The sequence below is a fragment of the Nothoprocta perdicaria genome, unplaced genomic scaffold, assembly GCF_003342845.1.
Source record: "Nothoprocta perdicaria isolate Ctin4 unplaced genomic scaffold, notPer1 scaffold_26, whole genome shotgun sequence".
Classification (NCBI taxonomy): Eukaryota; Metazoa; Chordata; class Aves; order Tinamiformes; family Tinamidae; genus Nothoprocta; species Nothoprocta perdicaria.
The window spans coordinates 3,273,717-3,287,008 of record NW_020455488.1 but is presented as its reverse complement, the minus strand read 5'-3'; the positions used below and the strand labels follow the sequence as shown (position 1 = coordinate 3,287,008).

General features: G+C 37.9%; 1 protein-coding gene across 3 annotated transcripts; it reads left to right on the top strand.

Annotated features, from left to right (window-relative positions):
- The first annotated feature begins 1,221 nt into the window (after positions 1–1,221).
- Positions 1,222–10,829, top strand: LINS1 (lines homolog 1). 3 transcript variants are annotated; one of them, XM_026040622.1, is made up of 8 exons: positions 1,222–1,271; positions 1,632–1,890; positions 1,978–2,168; positions 2,265–2,354; positions 3,576–3,717; positions 3,983–4,573; positions 7,845–8,025; positions 9,150–10,829. In XM_026040622.1, exons 2-8 carry the CDS (start codon positions 1,761–1,763, stop codon positions 10,060–10,062), a joined length of 2,238 nt encoding a protein of 745 aa, XP_025896407.1. In that variant the 5' UTR covers positions 1,222–1,271; positions 1,632–1,760; the 3' UTR covers positions 10,063–10,829. The 3 variants fall into 3 exon arrangements, with proteins under 3 accessions (XP_025896407.1, XP_025896405.1, XP_025896406.1); XM_026040620.1 differs by having other exon boundaries at positions 1,632–2,168; XM_026040621.1 differs by lacking the exon at positions 1,222–1,271 and having other exon boundaries at positions 1,596–2,168.
- The last annotated feature ends 2,463 nt before the right edge of the window (positions 10,830–13,292 follow it).

Genomic DNA, 13,292 nt, shown 5'->3' with positions numbered 1-13,292 from the left:
GGCCGCGGTGAGGCCGCGCTGAGGCGAGGCGCGCGCTGCCTGCGGCGCCGGGCTCCGGCGGGGGTTCCGTGCCYTTCGCGACGGCCTCAGGGCGATCGCAGCGTGTTAACAGGAGAGAGAAAAAGAACTAAGTGGAACAGAAGCGTCACGTTCCAAAACTGTTATTTATTTTTTTCATTTGGGCCCAGCCRTTGGTTTCTGTGGCCTCATTCCAACCCTGGAAAAAAATCCCTTGATTTCTATAATTTCATTTTAGGGTATTCTGAGGGCATTTGCCACCATCCAAACTTGGCTTTTTGGTTTATGTTTGTCCCTAAACCTTATAAGCATCAGCTGTTGTCTGCACCCTCATTTCTCTCTCTTTATTTCCATTTCTGTTCAATTTATTTTCTTCCTTGCCCTGTCTGCAGCTCTGTGTGATTCTGTTTTTGAGTTTTGAAGCCTAAAATAGTTGTGGAAATAATACATAATTAAATATGCATTCTATTTTCCCCTGTGTAATTATCCTCCCAGCCTGATGTGTCTGTATCCGAGCTCTTCAGAGCTGCTCCCTGTCGTTTGTGCGAGTGTCTGGCACTGCGAGGCCTTATCTCAATTGCTTTCTAGATGCTGTCATGAATAACACAAATAAATAACACAAGCGAGGGGTGGAGTTTGTCATTTCTGGCTATGCATAGGATTGCTTCTTATTTTTTAATTTATTTTTACTCCTTTGCTTTTCACTGTGCTCTCTTGCTATGTCTGAAGCAAATTTAATCGCTGACATTTCCCTCCCCCTTCAAGTAAATGTCTTTAATTAGCAAATTTAATTAGTAAATTCCTGTAAAGAAAAACTCACCCCTCTCTCTCAACTTGGCAGTAAATAAAGATAATGCTTCTTTCCTTATGAAAAGGGTTCTGAGTGGATAATGTTTTTAAAAATACCCTGGAAAGGCTGATATTACAAATTCATGTCACTCTCAATACAGCTGAAAAAGAAACTTAAGTAAATTATTTTTGTCTTCTGATTGGATAGCTAGATTGGATTTCTGTCTAGGCTCTTTATAATGACTGAAAATATAAAGGTGCCTCAGTACTGACACTTTTCAAGAGACTAGATTCTTTCAATTCAAGAAATTTGTTTCTTTCTTGAGATGTGCTACCCTAACTAGTGGAGTTAAAAAAAAAAAAACTTTTCCCATTCAAATTAAAAAGAAAAAACATTTTTTTTCCAGCTTCATGCCTGTTTTTGGAGGAATCACACAAACGCAATGAGGTTTAGCTTAGCAAAGGTAGAGGAATTTTTGATCAAAATTCTCTTACTTTTTTTTCCAGATAAAGTGCTAATACTAGTTATTCTTATTTGCATTAGGTTCACCAAATCAATCTTAGTTTCAGTAATTTCTTACTAGGAACTATAAATACCTTTACTACGTGGTCATTTTTGTAAGGTTAAGTCATTTAAATGTCCTACTGGGACAAAATTTTATGTGATTGTTAGTTTATCGCTCTTACTGTTAAAAACATAATGAATGTCTGCTTTCAAATTTAGTTTAACGAGGGTAGTATTAACTCTAAAAATGTGTGTGCTGTTCTTTTGTATCTTCCTGTTTATCTATTGAGCTCAATAACAGTGGAATATTTATTTCTAGGTAAAGCAGAAGAGAAATGCCCGATTCCGTTTCTCTTACGGATAAAAACATCCTCAAAACAAATTTGCAGTGACCAGAAGTAATCAGCAAAGACGTAAGCCATTTTCCAGAATATTTACTGCTCTCGTAATGGAGATCTCTCAGCTGCAGCAGATGTATAAGGATGTGCTGGTGGGCCTTCCACTAGCAAAGGAGAGCCATCATTATACATCTCTGCTCGATCTGCGTATTGAGCAGCCACCCAAAAGAGATGAATCGGGTAATCAGATGCATCTGCCCTCTCCTGAGAGTGATATTAGGAGCCATCAGGACCCTGATATTTCAGGCACTGCTGTCCCTATCACAGATGATGTATCTAATAGCTTTGCAAACATCAGCTCCTCGTTCTGTCCGCGAGAAGTGATGCTGCTTCAGTTAACCTTGATCCAGATGATGGTGGCAAAGGTACAGTCCCAGGAAATTGAATCTGATGCCAGACAGAAATACTGCGTTATCTTTGTCCGTCTTCTGAAGGAAGCAAAAATTGACTCAAAACTGGTAAGCTTTTAAAAACTTTTGGAAGAATTTTATGTAACGGAAAAGGAAATTGTAACTTCAATACTTTGTTGATTTTTTTTTTTCGTATGTCTACAGATTTGTCTAGTGAATAGTTCTGATCAGCTGTTATCTCACATGGCGTCAAAAAGTTTAGCATCTCTTGTGTATTTCCAGCTGAAGGAGGAGGTGAGTATAATAAAACCTTAAATGAGCATGATAAAACCACAGCTTAGAAATGATGAGGTAATGAATATTTGCCTTCAGGTAATGAGGTAATGAATATTTGCCATTTGATTCTAGAGCCTGCTTTTTGTAGTGCTTATTTGGCAGAAAAGCAAGGACTACATGACTAGGGTAAAATCTATCCCTACTTAGGGTGTGCAATCTGCAGTTAGATCCATGGAGCAATGCCAGGAGTGCTCCTTTCCTGCACGTGTTGCTGCACCTCTGTTACACTCTAGTTTTTGGAAGGAAAATCTACACACTGCTGGCGTTCAGCATGTTGGTTCACTGAAAATGTCATACAGTTTTGTTAAGCTGTCTTCAACCTAGAATCGGGAACAAGATGAAAGCTCTACCATATCTATATGACAGTTTTCCCATAAAGAGATATATAGTCATAAGTGATCAATAGGAAGGATATATAATAAACATTCCAAGAGAATTTTCCAGTCATGCTAGGAGAGGCACAAGCCTGTGCGGAACGAAGGGAGATGGGATGTGCAGTGGGAGTGAAGTTTGGAATATGAGGAATGTTTTTTCTATATAAAGATCTGAAACTAATTTAAAGGGAAAAAAAATGTCTCTGGGATGTAAAGAAACATGTTCTTTTTAAGATTGCAGTGTGTAAATTGCCAAAACTCGGTAAGCTATTTTATCAATATGTTTACAGTTACTTGAGCTGTTAGCTGTTGCAGTGACAACAATAGGCAATTACCTACTGAACGCTAATCAGAGACTTCCCTGTATTTTGTTGTCTGAATATTTCAATGTTTACTGCTTTTTCTACTTGTTATATATTTGATGAATATGTATTGCACCCTAGTTGCTTCTCTGAACAGGGATTTCTTTCAGAAGCATGTTTGTAATATTTATTTCAAAGATGGGAGAGACTGGGAGACTGTGAATTACTAATTTCTACAGCACTGTCAGGTTTTGGGGCAGGTCATGTGTCATTAACTTTTTTTTCTGCAAAATACAGATAAATTCCATTACGTAGTTATTTGACTTCACACCTGTAAATACAGGTCTACATATTTAAAAGTATGAGGATCTCTTCCACCTATTTTGCTCTATGCCTGTGTTTGCATCTCCTAAAAGCCACAATTTAAAATTCATGTATTGTGGTTGAATGTAATTTGCACAATTGTAAAGCATGCGTGATTATTTTTGAACTTTTTCCTCTAGAATGCACTAAATGTCACCTGGCTCACCTTTAGTCTGGAGATTCTGTCAGAATTCCCTATGAATCCTCAAGCAGCAAAATGTATGTGGACTCTTACAGCCATTATCAGGGACATTTTGAAAGATAAAGTTTTACCTAAAGCAGGTACTGTAGCAAATTTATGATGTTATCAATGTACAACTGCCCGCTAGGGGGAGGAATATCACTTATAAACTCCAGAGCACTGGTCTGAAAATATGAATAGTGCTGGGTTATTTTCTTGGGTGAGAAGAGGGGGGTGTGTTTAACATCTTTAATGTGCTTAAAAACTGAAAATAATCACAATCAGCTGTTTGCTGGTATTTTAGGTGAGGTAGACTGTGGAGTACTTCAGCAAGTGTAACTCTGGAACATTCTCCTTTTGCTGTAGGTGTCTTGAAGAAGTTGCTGGCTCCTCTTGACGCTGTGCTTGAAGGGTTTTATAATTCCATTTTGTGTCATCATTTCGACAGTCTCCGCTATACTTCCCCTTATTCTGAAGCCGCAAACCATTTGATCAGTTTTATAGATCTGCTTGAAGCTCTTCTGGCTTCCAGAATTGAGTTAGAAGTACCCCTGAGATGCCAAAGAGTGTTATTTTTGAAGGTTTCTTATGTCCTGAATTGCATTAGCTCATCAGTTCATTATTTATTTAAGAAGAAATTCATTATGCTCCTTAAAAAATGCATCCTTTACAAATCTAGAGAAGATTCTGTAAGTGGATCAATGTCTGTACAGAAGCCTTGTTTATCTGAGGACGTTCTCGCACTGAGTAATGGGGTTCTGCAAGGTGTGAGTTTGCCTTGGCTTAATGAGATCCCTCTTGGTGAAAAAACGAGCTACTTTGGAGGCAGCGAGCCCCATCCTGGAGATGACACTCACAGTGGTCCTGACCAAACCCTTCTCAGAGCCCTAAGTCTAATTGTGCTTAAAGCCCTGGAATTCAAGTCTCAGAGCTCTGCCACAGAAGCCGAAGTCAAAGGTAAAACAGTCTTTTTGTTTTGTTAAAGTAGCAAGAGTCTTAATGAGCTGTGGCTAGAAATCTGAAAGCTTTACGACTGTAAATGGAATTAAGCTGAATTAAAAGTTATTGGCATGAAGAATTTGATTTTTTTTTTTCCTAACATTTAACGAACTGGATGTTAGMGCATGGAGTAGGAGGGAGCCCACACAGAAAACCTGCTGCCACTGTTACTTGGTACTCTGCTCATTAGTTGTCTGTTTGCCTTTGGTCCTTGCCTTAGCCTAGGGATAAGGGGGGCTGAAACAGCTGCGTTTGGGATTGAAAACCCTTCTTTTTGAGAACATTTGTAAATATATGAAATAGAAGAACCAGCTTGAGCAAATGGAACTTCTCTCCCACTGGGAAAGAAGAGAGCCCATAAAAGAAGTGTTTATTCTGTTTGTGGATGGAGAGCGCTACAGGAAGGGCACCTAATGCTCTCCTGCTTTCTAATGGGGGTGCAGACCTTTAAAGTACCATTGTCTTAATCTTCATAGACCGTACCACGCATTACTGTCAGATAATACTGTTAAGAGGGCAGAAATTGCAATGGTGGAAAAAAAACAAAAACGAAACAACAACAACAAAGGAGCCTGTGGAGCAAAAGACAGGAAAAAATCACCGAATGGTTGAGGTTGGAAGGGCCCCCTAGAGATCGTCCAGTCCAACCCTCCTGCTGAAGCAGGGACACCCACGCCATGGGATACCTGGTCACATCCAGGCAGGTTTGGAAGAGCTCCCAAGAAGGAGACTCCGCAACCTCTGGGCAGTCTGTTCCAGGGCTCTGACATCCCCACAGGAAAGTTCTTCCTCACATGGAGATGGAACTTTTTGTGCTTTGATTTTTACCCATGACCCTTTGATCTGTTGCTCGCCACCACAGAAGAATTTAGCTCCATCCTTATGTTCTCCCCTCTGGTACATATATGGATGTTTTCAGAGGGTAGTGTTTTTCTCTACCCTCAAAGGGTCAAATCCCTCAAATAGACTTCAAAGGTCTAATCCCACGGATTAGTAGGTGCTAGGCATACTTTTCATACCTGCATGAGTGTGTTTGTCCCGCTGAGTAGACGAGGTAGATCATGAGAAGAGCAGATGCTAGAGCTTGTGCTAGGGCTATGCCACAAGGCAGGCAGTGGGAGAGCAGGGCAGTCTGTGTAACTTGTGTCCCTGGCGGGAGGGAAGCCCTGCTGGGTCACAGCCAGCCTGGTGCTGGGCTGAGCCTGTYCCCTAATGCCTGTGTGACACTCCTGGCATTGCTCCTTCCCGCCTGGCATTGCTCCTTCCCACCACCTTTTGCCAGCACGTCTCCGACTCCCAAGCCATGTGCATGAGCAAAGCAGTTTCCTGACCCAAAACTGCGGCAAAAAGGCAAAGCTGGCCCAGAAACAGTGTTGCTGGTGAAATACAGGTGAGAACAGCTGCTCCTTCCTGCCAACCAGGTGTCAATGGGGTGAAAAGTCAAAGGTTTGTCTCAGGAATGAAATTAGTATTATAAATGTACTGGGGCATTTTCTACAAGTTCTAGATGTTATTTGGCTTTATATACTTCTACGTTCTGTAGAAGGCATAAAATCAATTTTTTTCTTCATCTGACTGTGCAAAAGAGCTGTAATTTTGCAAGACTGCTTCTGATGCTTTTTCCAGATTTTGGAACATGTCTTATTTGTGATTCCAGCTGCATTCTCGGAGTTTTTAAATATTTATAGAGAACATCTTCYTTACAGCCTTCCTTCTGAAAACATATAGAGACTTTGAGATCCTTCAAGAAGAAGTGAATAGAAGTAATCTAAAAATATTTTTGATACCTTCTTTTGATTAAAAAGAAATCTGACTTTTGTAAAGCAAAGTGTCTCTTTTTTTTCTCCAGACTCATGCCACAACCCGCTTCTTTTTTTTTCTTTTTTTCTTTTTTTTTAAAGTAGATTCAAATACCATAACCATCACAAGGAATTTCAAGTTGAAAGTAATGGCGCTTCTATTTTACTTACATTAATAGAAGTGGTTAGAACAAGCACCAGAATACTTTAATGTGCTAACTTCCCTTCCGGGAAGCCAGTTGATCCTATCTTCTTTTATTAATATGAATTAGAGAGGCTTAACTTTAATTCATTTCAATTTTGAGAGTACTTTCCAGATAGCTTTGATATACAGAAAAGAATTTCAGTCTGAATAGTAACTATTAATAACTAAGATAATTTGCCTTTTTTGTACGTCTTTGCTAAGAGGAAAAGCAAATCTCAAAATCAAACACTCAGGCAAACCACATAAATCTGGGTTTGGAAGTAAAATTGATTCCTGTGTTGCAAGAAGTATTGTAAATCATTAAGCACCGTTTATATGAGACATGCAGCTTTGTTCTTCAAGATACGGTGTCCCTCCAGCAGCATGAGAGTTCTTACTTAAGGTGTATTTTCCAGGTAAAGATGGATGTTACTGTTCGTGTGCCTGCTTTTATTTTCTCCCCATCTTCTACATGTTGAATGTATGTGACGTTATATGAAAAGCTGGTACCTAGCTTCAGACCTGTAGAGTCTTTTTACAGTGTGCCATTAGCACTGAGCAGGACAGTTTCTTGACTTTATGGGGAGCAGTCTATAGCTCAGTTATATGACAACTTTCAAGAGTAACACTGCTAAAATAATGTAAGTTTTGTAGTGTGTTTTATTATTGTTTTGTTAGAGGAATGACATTCTTTCTTCCCAGAGAGTAGAAATCAACTGATTATCTACAGAGAAACATACATTAGGAGGTTTAGCTTCAACCCCATTAAAATATTAAAATTATATTGTCYTTTCATGTGGAAAGGACTGAGATGAAATCTCACCAAAAAGCTCATATTAAATCTGTGGCTTTGACTTGATTATACAATCAAAGTTTGCCATGTACCAGTGAAGCTACCTAACCAAGAAGATAAAGAAATACAGGAACCCCAGCTGTGGGGGTTTAAGCTTTTACAAACTTCCTCTAGCTACAATTTTTGGAAAGTGTGTGATTTTATTCATTAGGCTTTGATGTTTAAGAGGATTCACCCTGCTGCACCCAAAAGTGTTTGTCCCCTCTGATTACTTTGCCTTGAACTCCAAGGGGGATGAGTGGCTTCTAAGGACATGGTTTTATGAACAGCTGTATCCTTAAATTTTATGCGTGACATTCATTGTTATTCATTGTTGAATTTTAAAAGTGTGTATGTTGTTTAGAAGCAAAAAAAAACCATAATAAATATAACTTTTTTTTCTCTCATTTTCAGGAGAATTTCAGAGCTCCATGTCCCAGTTGTTGGCATTCTGGAGGGGTCACCTGCCGTCTTCCTCACATTCTCACCCTGTTGTACATCACTGTGAATGGCTTTCCTTGATTTTCATAGAGCAAGATGATGATATGTGGGAAGCTGCTAAAGCATTATTGCTCATTTATTTAAAATTTCACAGGTTAGCAAACATTTTATTTGACAGAACTGTTGTGAAATACATAATAACTTTCTTATAGTGACTTTGCRTAAAGAAAGTATATTAGACTCAAAACTATGTAGTAATGTGTGGTGCAAGAGATATTATCTTTTCTGATAATTCTCTTAAGCGTTTTGGAATGAACCAAGTTGTGCAAGTTTAATGTCAAATACCTTATTGTTTTTTGTAATGCGGAGTAATTGATTTCACAGATATAAAATGGTGATCGTACACAGGTAAAAGGCAAGACTGTTTTCTTTCAACATTGAGAGTTTGAGAAGAATGCAGTAGTATAACAAAACCCAAGAATACAGGGACTTGTGGCRTAGTAGCCATCTAAGCACTGGACCCTTGTTAATTCCAGGTATTTGCTTTGGAAAAAGAAAAAGACGTTATAGACATCTGAAACATGATGTTCATGAATTGGCCATGAACACTCACTGCTTTGTGGCTGTTTAAAATCTCATATAAGACATTACCCTAATTTCTAAGAGCTCAAATTCTTATCCCTCAAGCTTCAAATTTAAAGATAGTTTCTTAAATATATAAAGTATTTCCTTTATATACATATATATATATATAAAAATATAAATAAAAAGGCACATTCAAGTAGGTCTCCTTTTTCCAGTAGATTTAGCCTTCTGAAAGGCTAAAAGAAAGCTGAAAGAAAGCCTTCTTTAAAAGTGCTCTGGCTTCCCAAATTCTCTGATCTCACGCCTGCCTGAATTCTTTGTCATTCTAATATCAAAACATTATTTTTGGCAAAATCAGATGTGCCTGATGCGTTATTAGATTCCAAATTGTTACGTAGCGTAGGCGGGATGAAATTTAAAAACTGTGGGTCTTGCATAGGAAGCACTTGTAACAAAGCAAGTTCCTTTGTCTTGATTCCAGTAGGTGCTTTTCAGCAGATTTTCTTGACTTAAAATATTTTTTGAAATGTATCATAAAAACAGCCAAGTGCAGCAGGATCTGGTATGCATGCTTTTAAAATCTGCGTTTGAAAACACCAAAAAATGGACAACATTACAGTTGATCAAAATACCAAATTTTAAACAATTCCAGACTTCCATTGAATTTAATCCATTTCACTAACTGCTTTTCAGGTTACAACGCGATGCTGCTGATAATTTAAGCCTAAAAGAGGAGGAAACCTGCAACTTCCTTKCGCATGAAATTGGCTGTAATCCCCATTGTATCTTTTTATTCTTCCTAAAAAGTATTGCATTTGATTCCACAGTTCTTCTAGATTTTTTGATTTCATCGGAAACTTGTTTTCTGGAGTATTTGGTAAGGTATTTGAAACTTCTTAGGGAAGACTGGCACCATTTTATCAATGTCTGTAACCGTTTTGATAGGAAACATGGCACTTCTCAATCCGTTTCTTCTGACATACCACCTCATCGTGCAAAACAAAACTGTATGACTGATGTGAGTTTGCAGAATGCCTGTTGTGAACCAGCTCCACAGAGTGTATCTTTGGCATCTTCTCACTTGGTTTTCACAACAGAGCAAGATGATAATGAAGTTGTGGAGTCCAACCAGTCTAACTCATTGCCATGCACTGAGAGTGCAGCTTTGCTGGGTTCTCTTCAAAGCCTTGTTAATTATGACAGCTCAGAAGATTCTGAACAAGAATCAGTTGGAAAAGAGTGTGTGGTAAAAATAAAGCAGAGGCCTTTAAATTACGAGGGCAAGGCAAAGATAAGGGAAGCTGTTTGCAACTGCACAGGTGATAAACAAAATGCCCTCAAATCTGAAGTGTTGCCCCTGAAGCAAAAGGGAACTAATACCTCATCCTTGCTGCCTTGTACAGTGCCTTCAGATAACATCATTCCTCTAAGAATAATGCTTTACAAATCAACTGCATGTTTGGAAGAGCTGCAAATAGCTATTTCTAGGTTGCGGAGAAAAAACCTTTTCCCATATAATCCTTCTGCATTGCTCAAACTGCTGGGTTGCATTGAGAAGATCAGTAAGAACATGAATTCATGTGAAGACAAAGAAATGTCTTCCTGATTTCTCACTTGTCTGCAAGGGAATGTTTACATAAGATAAATGAATTCCAAAACTCATGCATTTGACACCTATCATGTATTTGAACTGAACGGGCTAACCTTGTTTTTGTTGACACCTTAAAAAGATCTGAAAATCTGCAGTTGCATTAGATGACCTGATCCTGTTGCCTTAGAGTCCCAGGTTTATCTACGGTATGTGTGTCACTGTATATAAAGATGAATTGTTAGGTATTAAAAATCTGCTAATAAATGATTAATCTGAAGCTGTATCAGCAGTATATGATATTTAAAGTGATGTCATTTAAACCCAATGTCATTCTAATTTGTGAAATCATTGCTAGATTTGTGTCCAGTGTGGTGTTGCTGCAACACTGAGATGCCTTGATGTTGTGCCAAATAAAACCCTTAAGTCAGGGACAGTTCTTTAGTTTGGGTTAATGCCGTGAGTCCTGCATCGGTGCTCTGGCCTATGAAAAGGTCTCTCCTTGGCTGAAAGACTTAGTTGATATCTAGGATGAATGTTTAGCTTTTATTGTTTACCTGGTTTAATCAGCAGTGCTACCATTTCACTGAAAGTTGGATTTAGTGTTTCTTAAATATTTTATAGTATATTCCTTAACTAAAAGGAAATTTAGATGTTGGACTAGCCTATCTGTAGAGTGTTGTAATGCTGCACGAAATCTAAATTCCACCTTGGGTAGCATTGAAGTGAAATTCTAACAAAATTGCCCACTTCATTACACATTCATATGCACATACACACATACACATGGAAATATATGTCTATATACACATGTAGATGAAAGGGATATAGATTTTTAAATACTAAATTAGAAATAATTCAAATTAAATATTTGTGGTGCAGTAAGATGGAGGTTGAACTTAAGCTTTTACACTTGTCCCCTCAATTAGAGCAAATTTTAATTATCTGAAATGTGTCTAACACAGTGCCAAAGACAGGTCAGAACAGGATCCAAAGCAGTGGAAACCAGCACTGTTGGTGCACTTACCATGCAGTTTGTAATGATCTTCGCCTGTTTAGGCAAGGGGGAACATATTAATGGCAGGGAGGATTATCTAAATTCCCAGACCATCTCAGAATCGTAAGGAACAGTCTTCCCATGTGTAAGATCCCTTCCTGAAGTTGTGCTCTATTCTCTCAAGGAATTGTCTTCCTTTTAAAGTAAGTATGTAATTTAAAATACGTATTGAGTAAGATAGCAGTCTTTGGAGTACTTTACCACCACATCCCTGTGGTCATCCGCTAGATTAGTTTTGAGCTCTTTAAGTTTTTACCAAGAAAATGTTTATATTTTGCACTTCTCTGGATAGAAGAGGGTAAGACACTTTGAGAGTCTACTACTGATGTGATCAAACAACTTTTGCAATATTCTGTAGGTGTTAAAAGTTTATTTTCATACACTTGTTAAACCMGTGCTTGTAGCCCCAAGGATCAACTTTCTTTTTTTAATCCTGTGTTATTTAGATTGTTGCAAATGAATTCAAAAACTCTTTTTTAAACTAATTGGTTGACTGATTGGTAAATGGCTAGTGTTCCAGCCAGAATATTTTGTATCTTGGTTTGCTATRTCTTAAGATAGGACTAGCACATAGAAGTCCTATTTAAGCAATTTAGTAGCACTGTGCTTGGAATGGAGAGCATGAGCTGTAGAAGGCAAGCCTYGGATAGGTTTTTCTTGTTACCATTTTGTGATTGCATGCATAAGGCTTAGCAAGGACATTTTAAGGACAAAACAGACTAGGATTCTGCATTAAAAGGCTGGCAAAACTGCAACCAAATTAATTCCTCACTGAAGCATACATGCTTCTGTGTGCCTCTAGATACAACATGATGCTTAACTACTGTCCTGGAAGCTTATCAATAAATTCTGTGTTCAATACTTGAATGCAGTTCAGCCAGGAAAGAAGTTTGCTACAACTTGAAAGAAATTGTGGTATTCATAAGCCTCAATTGTTAAATACGTGAGAGAAATTGCAGAGCAAGTAGTTGCCAGGCAATGTCAGTATCATTTCCTGAACTCTTTTCCTAAGGTATAATGGAAGCCTATTAATGATCTGGGTTTTGCATCTCGGCTCGGCTGGGGTATCAACAGGAGGGTGTGTTGAAGTCAGTTTCCTACTTTCCTGTCCATTCTTTTTACCCTTCTAGTGTCATTACTGATATCCCCTTTTTAAAAAAATGCAGTTATCGTCTTTCCTTTTGTTATTAAGGCCCAGATTCTCCAAGCATTGAGTTTCCTAATTCATACTGAAATTCAGAGGAATCAAATTTTGAAGCAATAGTTAAAAGGTTTAAACATATTGAGTATTTGGGCTTATGTGCTCAAACATGAGTATTCCTGATGCAGTCCTATGATGCTGTTCATGCACAATATATACTTAAAATACTAATGTCTTGAAACAGTTCCGGATGAGATGCACATGGAGTCCATTGGTCACTAAAAGAGAATTCAGAATCTGTAATCAGTAATTATATGATTCAGAATCATATAATCTTGATCTATTTGATCAAATTAGATCTATTTGTCAAATGGTGGATTCTTGCTAGTCTTACTGTYTGTTGAATACCATGAGACATTATGTGATTACCTTTCTACCTTTTTCTCAGTGAATGGGTATTTGACTGAGATTTAATTAATTGTCTGCCATTGAGATAACTGGTTAGCAGACTTGGTACTAACAGAGAGTGTAGTTAGGGCATTGATCTGTGACTCTCCAGATGAATTTGAACTTTTTTTTTTCTTTTTTGCATTAAAGAAACTAAAAGGAACCTTTTATTTCTCTTTCTTTCTTTTTCTCTTGTTCTTTCTCCTCCCCTGCAGGWACCATCATATGCAACAGTTCTGATTCCAGAAATTTAAAATAGTATATTAGCTGAGGGTGTTTTCTCCACTGAGATAGTTAACTATTATTTAGAAGCTCAGGTGAAAACTCACATCCTGTATGTATATTCACAGGTATTTAATAGTTATATTTAGCTGATGGGCGGGTGGGGAAAAGAAGCTATGAATATTTCTGTTGGGATACTTTCTATTTTTTTTTTTTTCATTTTCATATAGTATGTAAAATTAATTATTTGGGTCAAATATGCCTCCRTGATATAGTTCTATTTAATTGTTGTCTGATTGAAGGAGTGCTATGCTACAAGTCAGGAGCGTTTATGTTTTGAACTTTTCCTAATGACATGTCCAGACTACGGTTTTTTTTGGC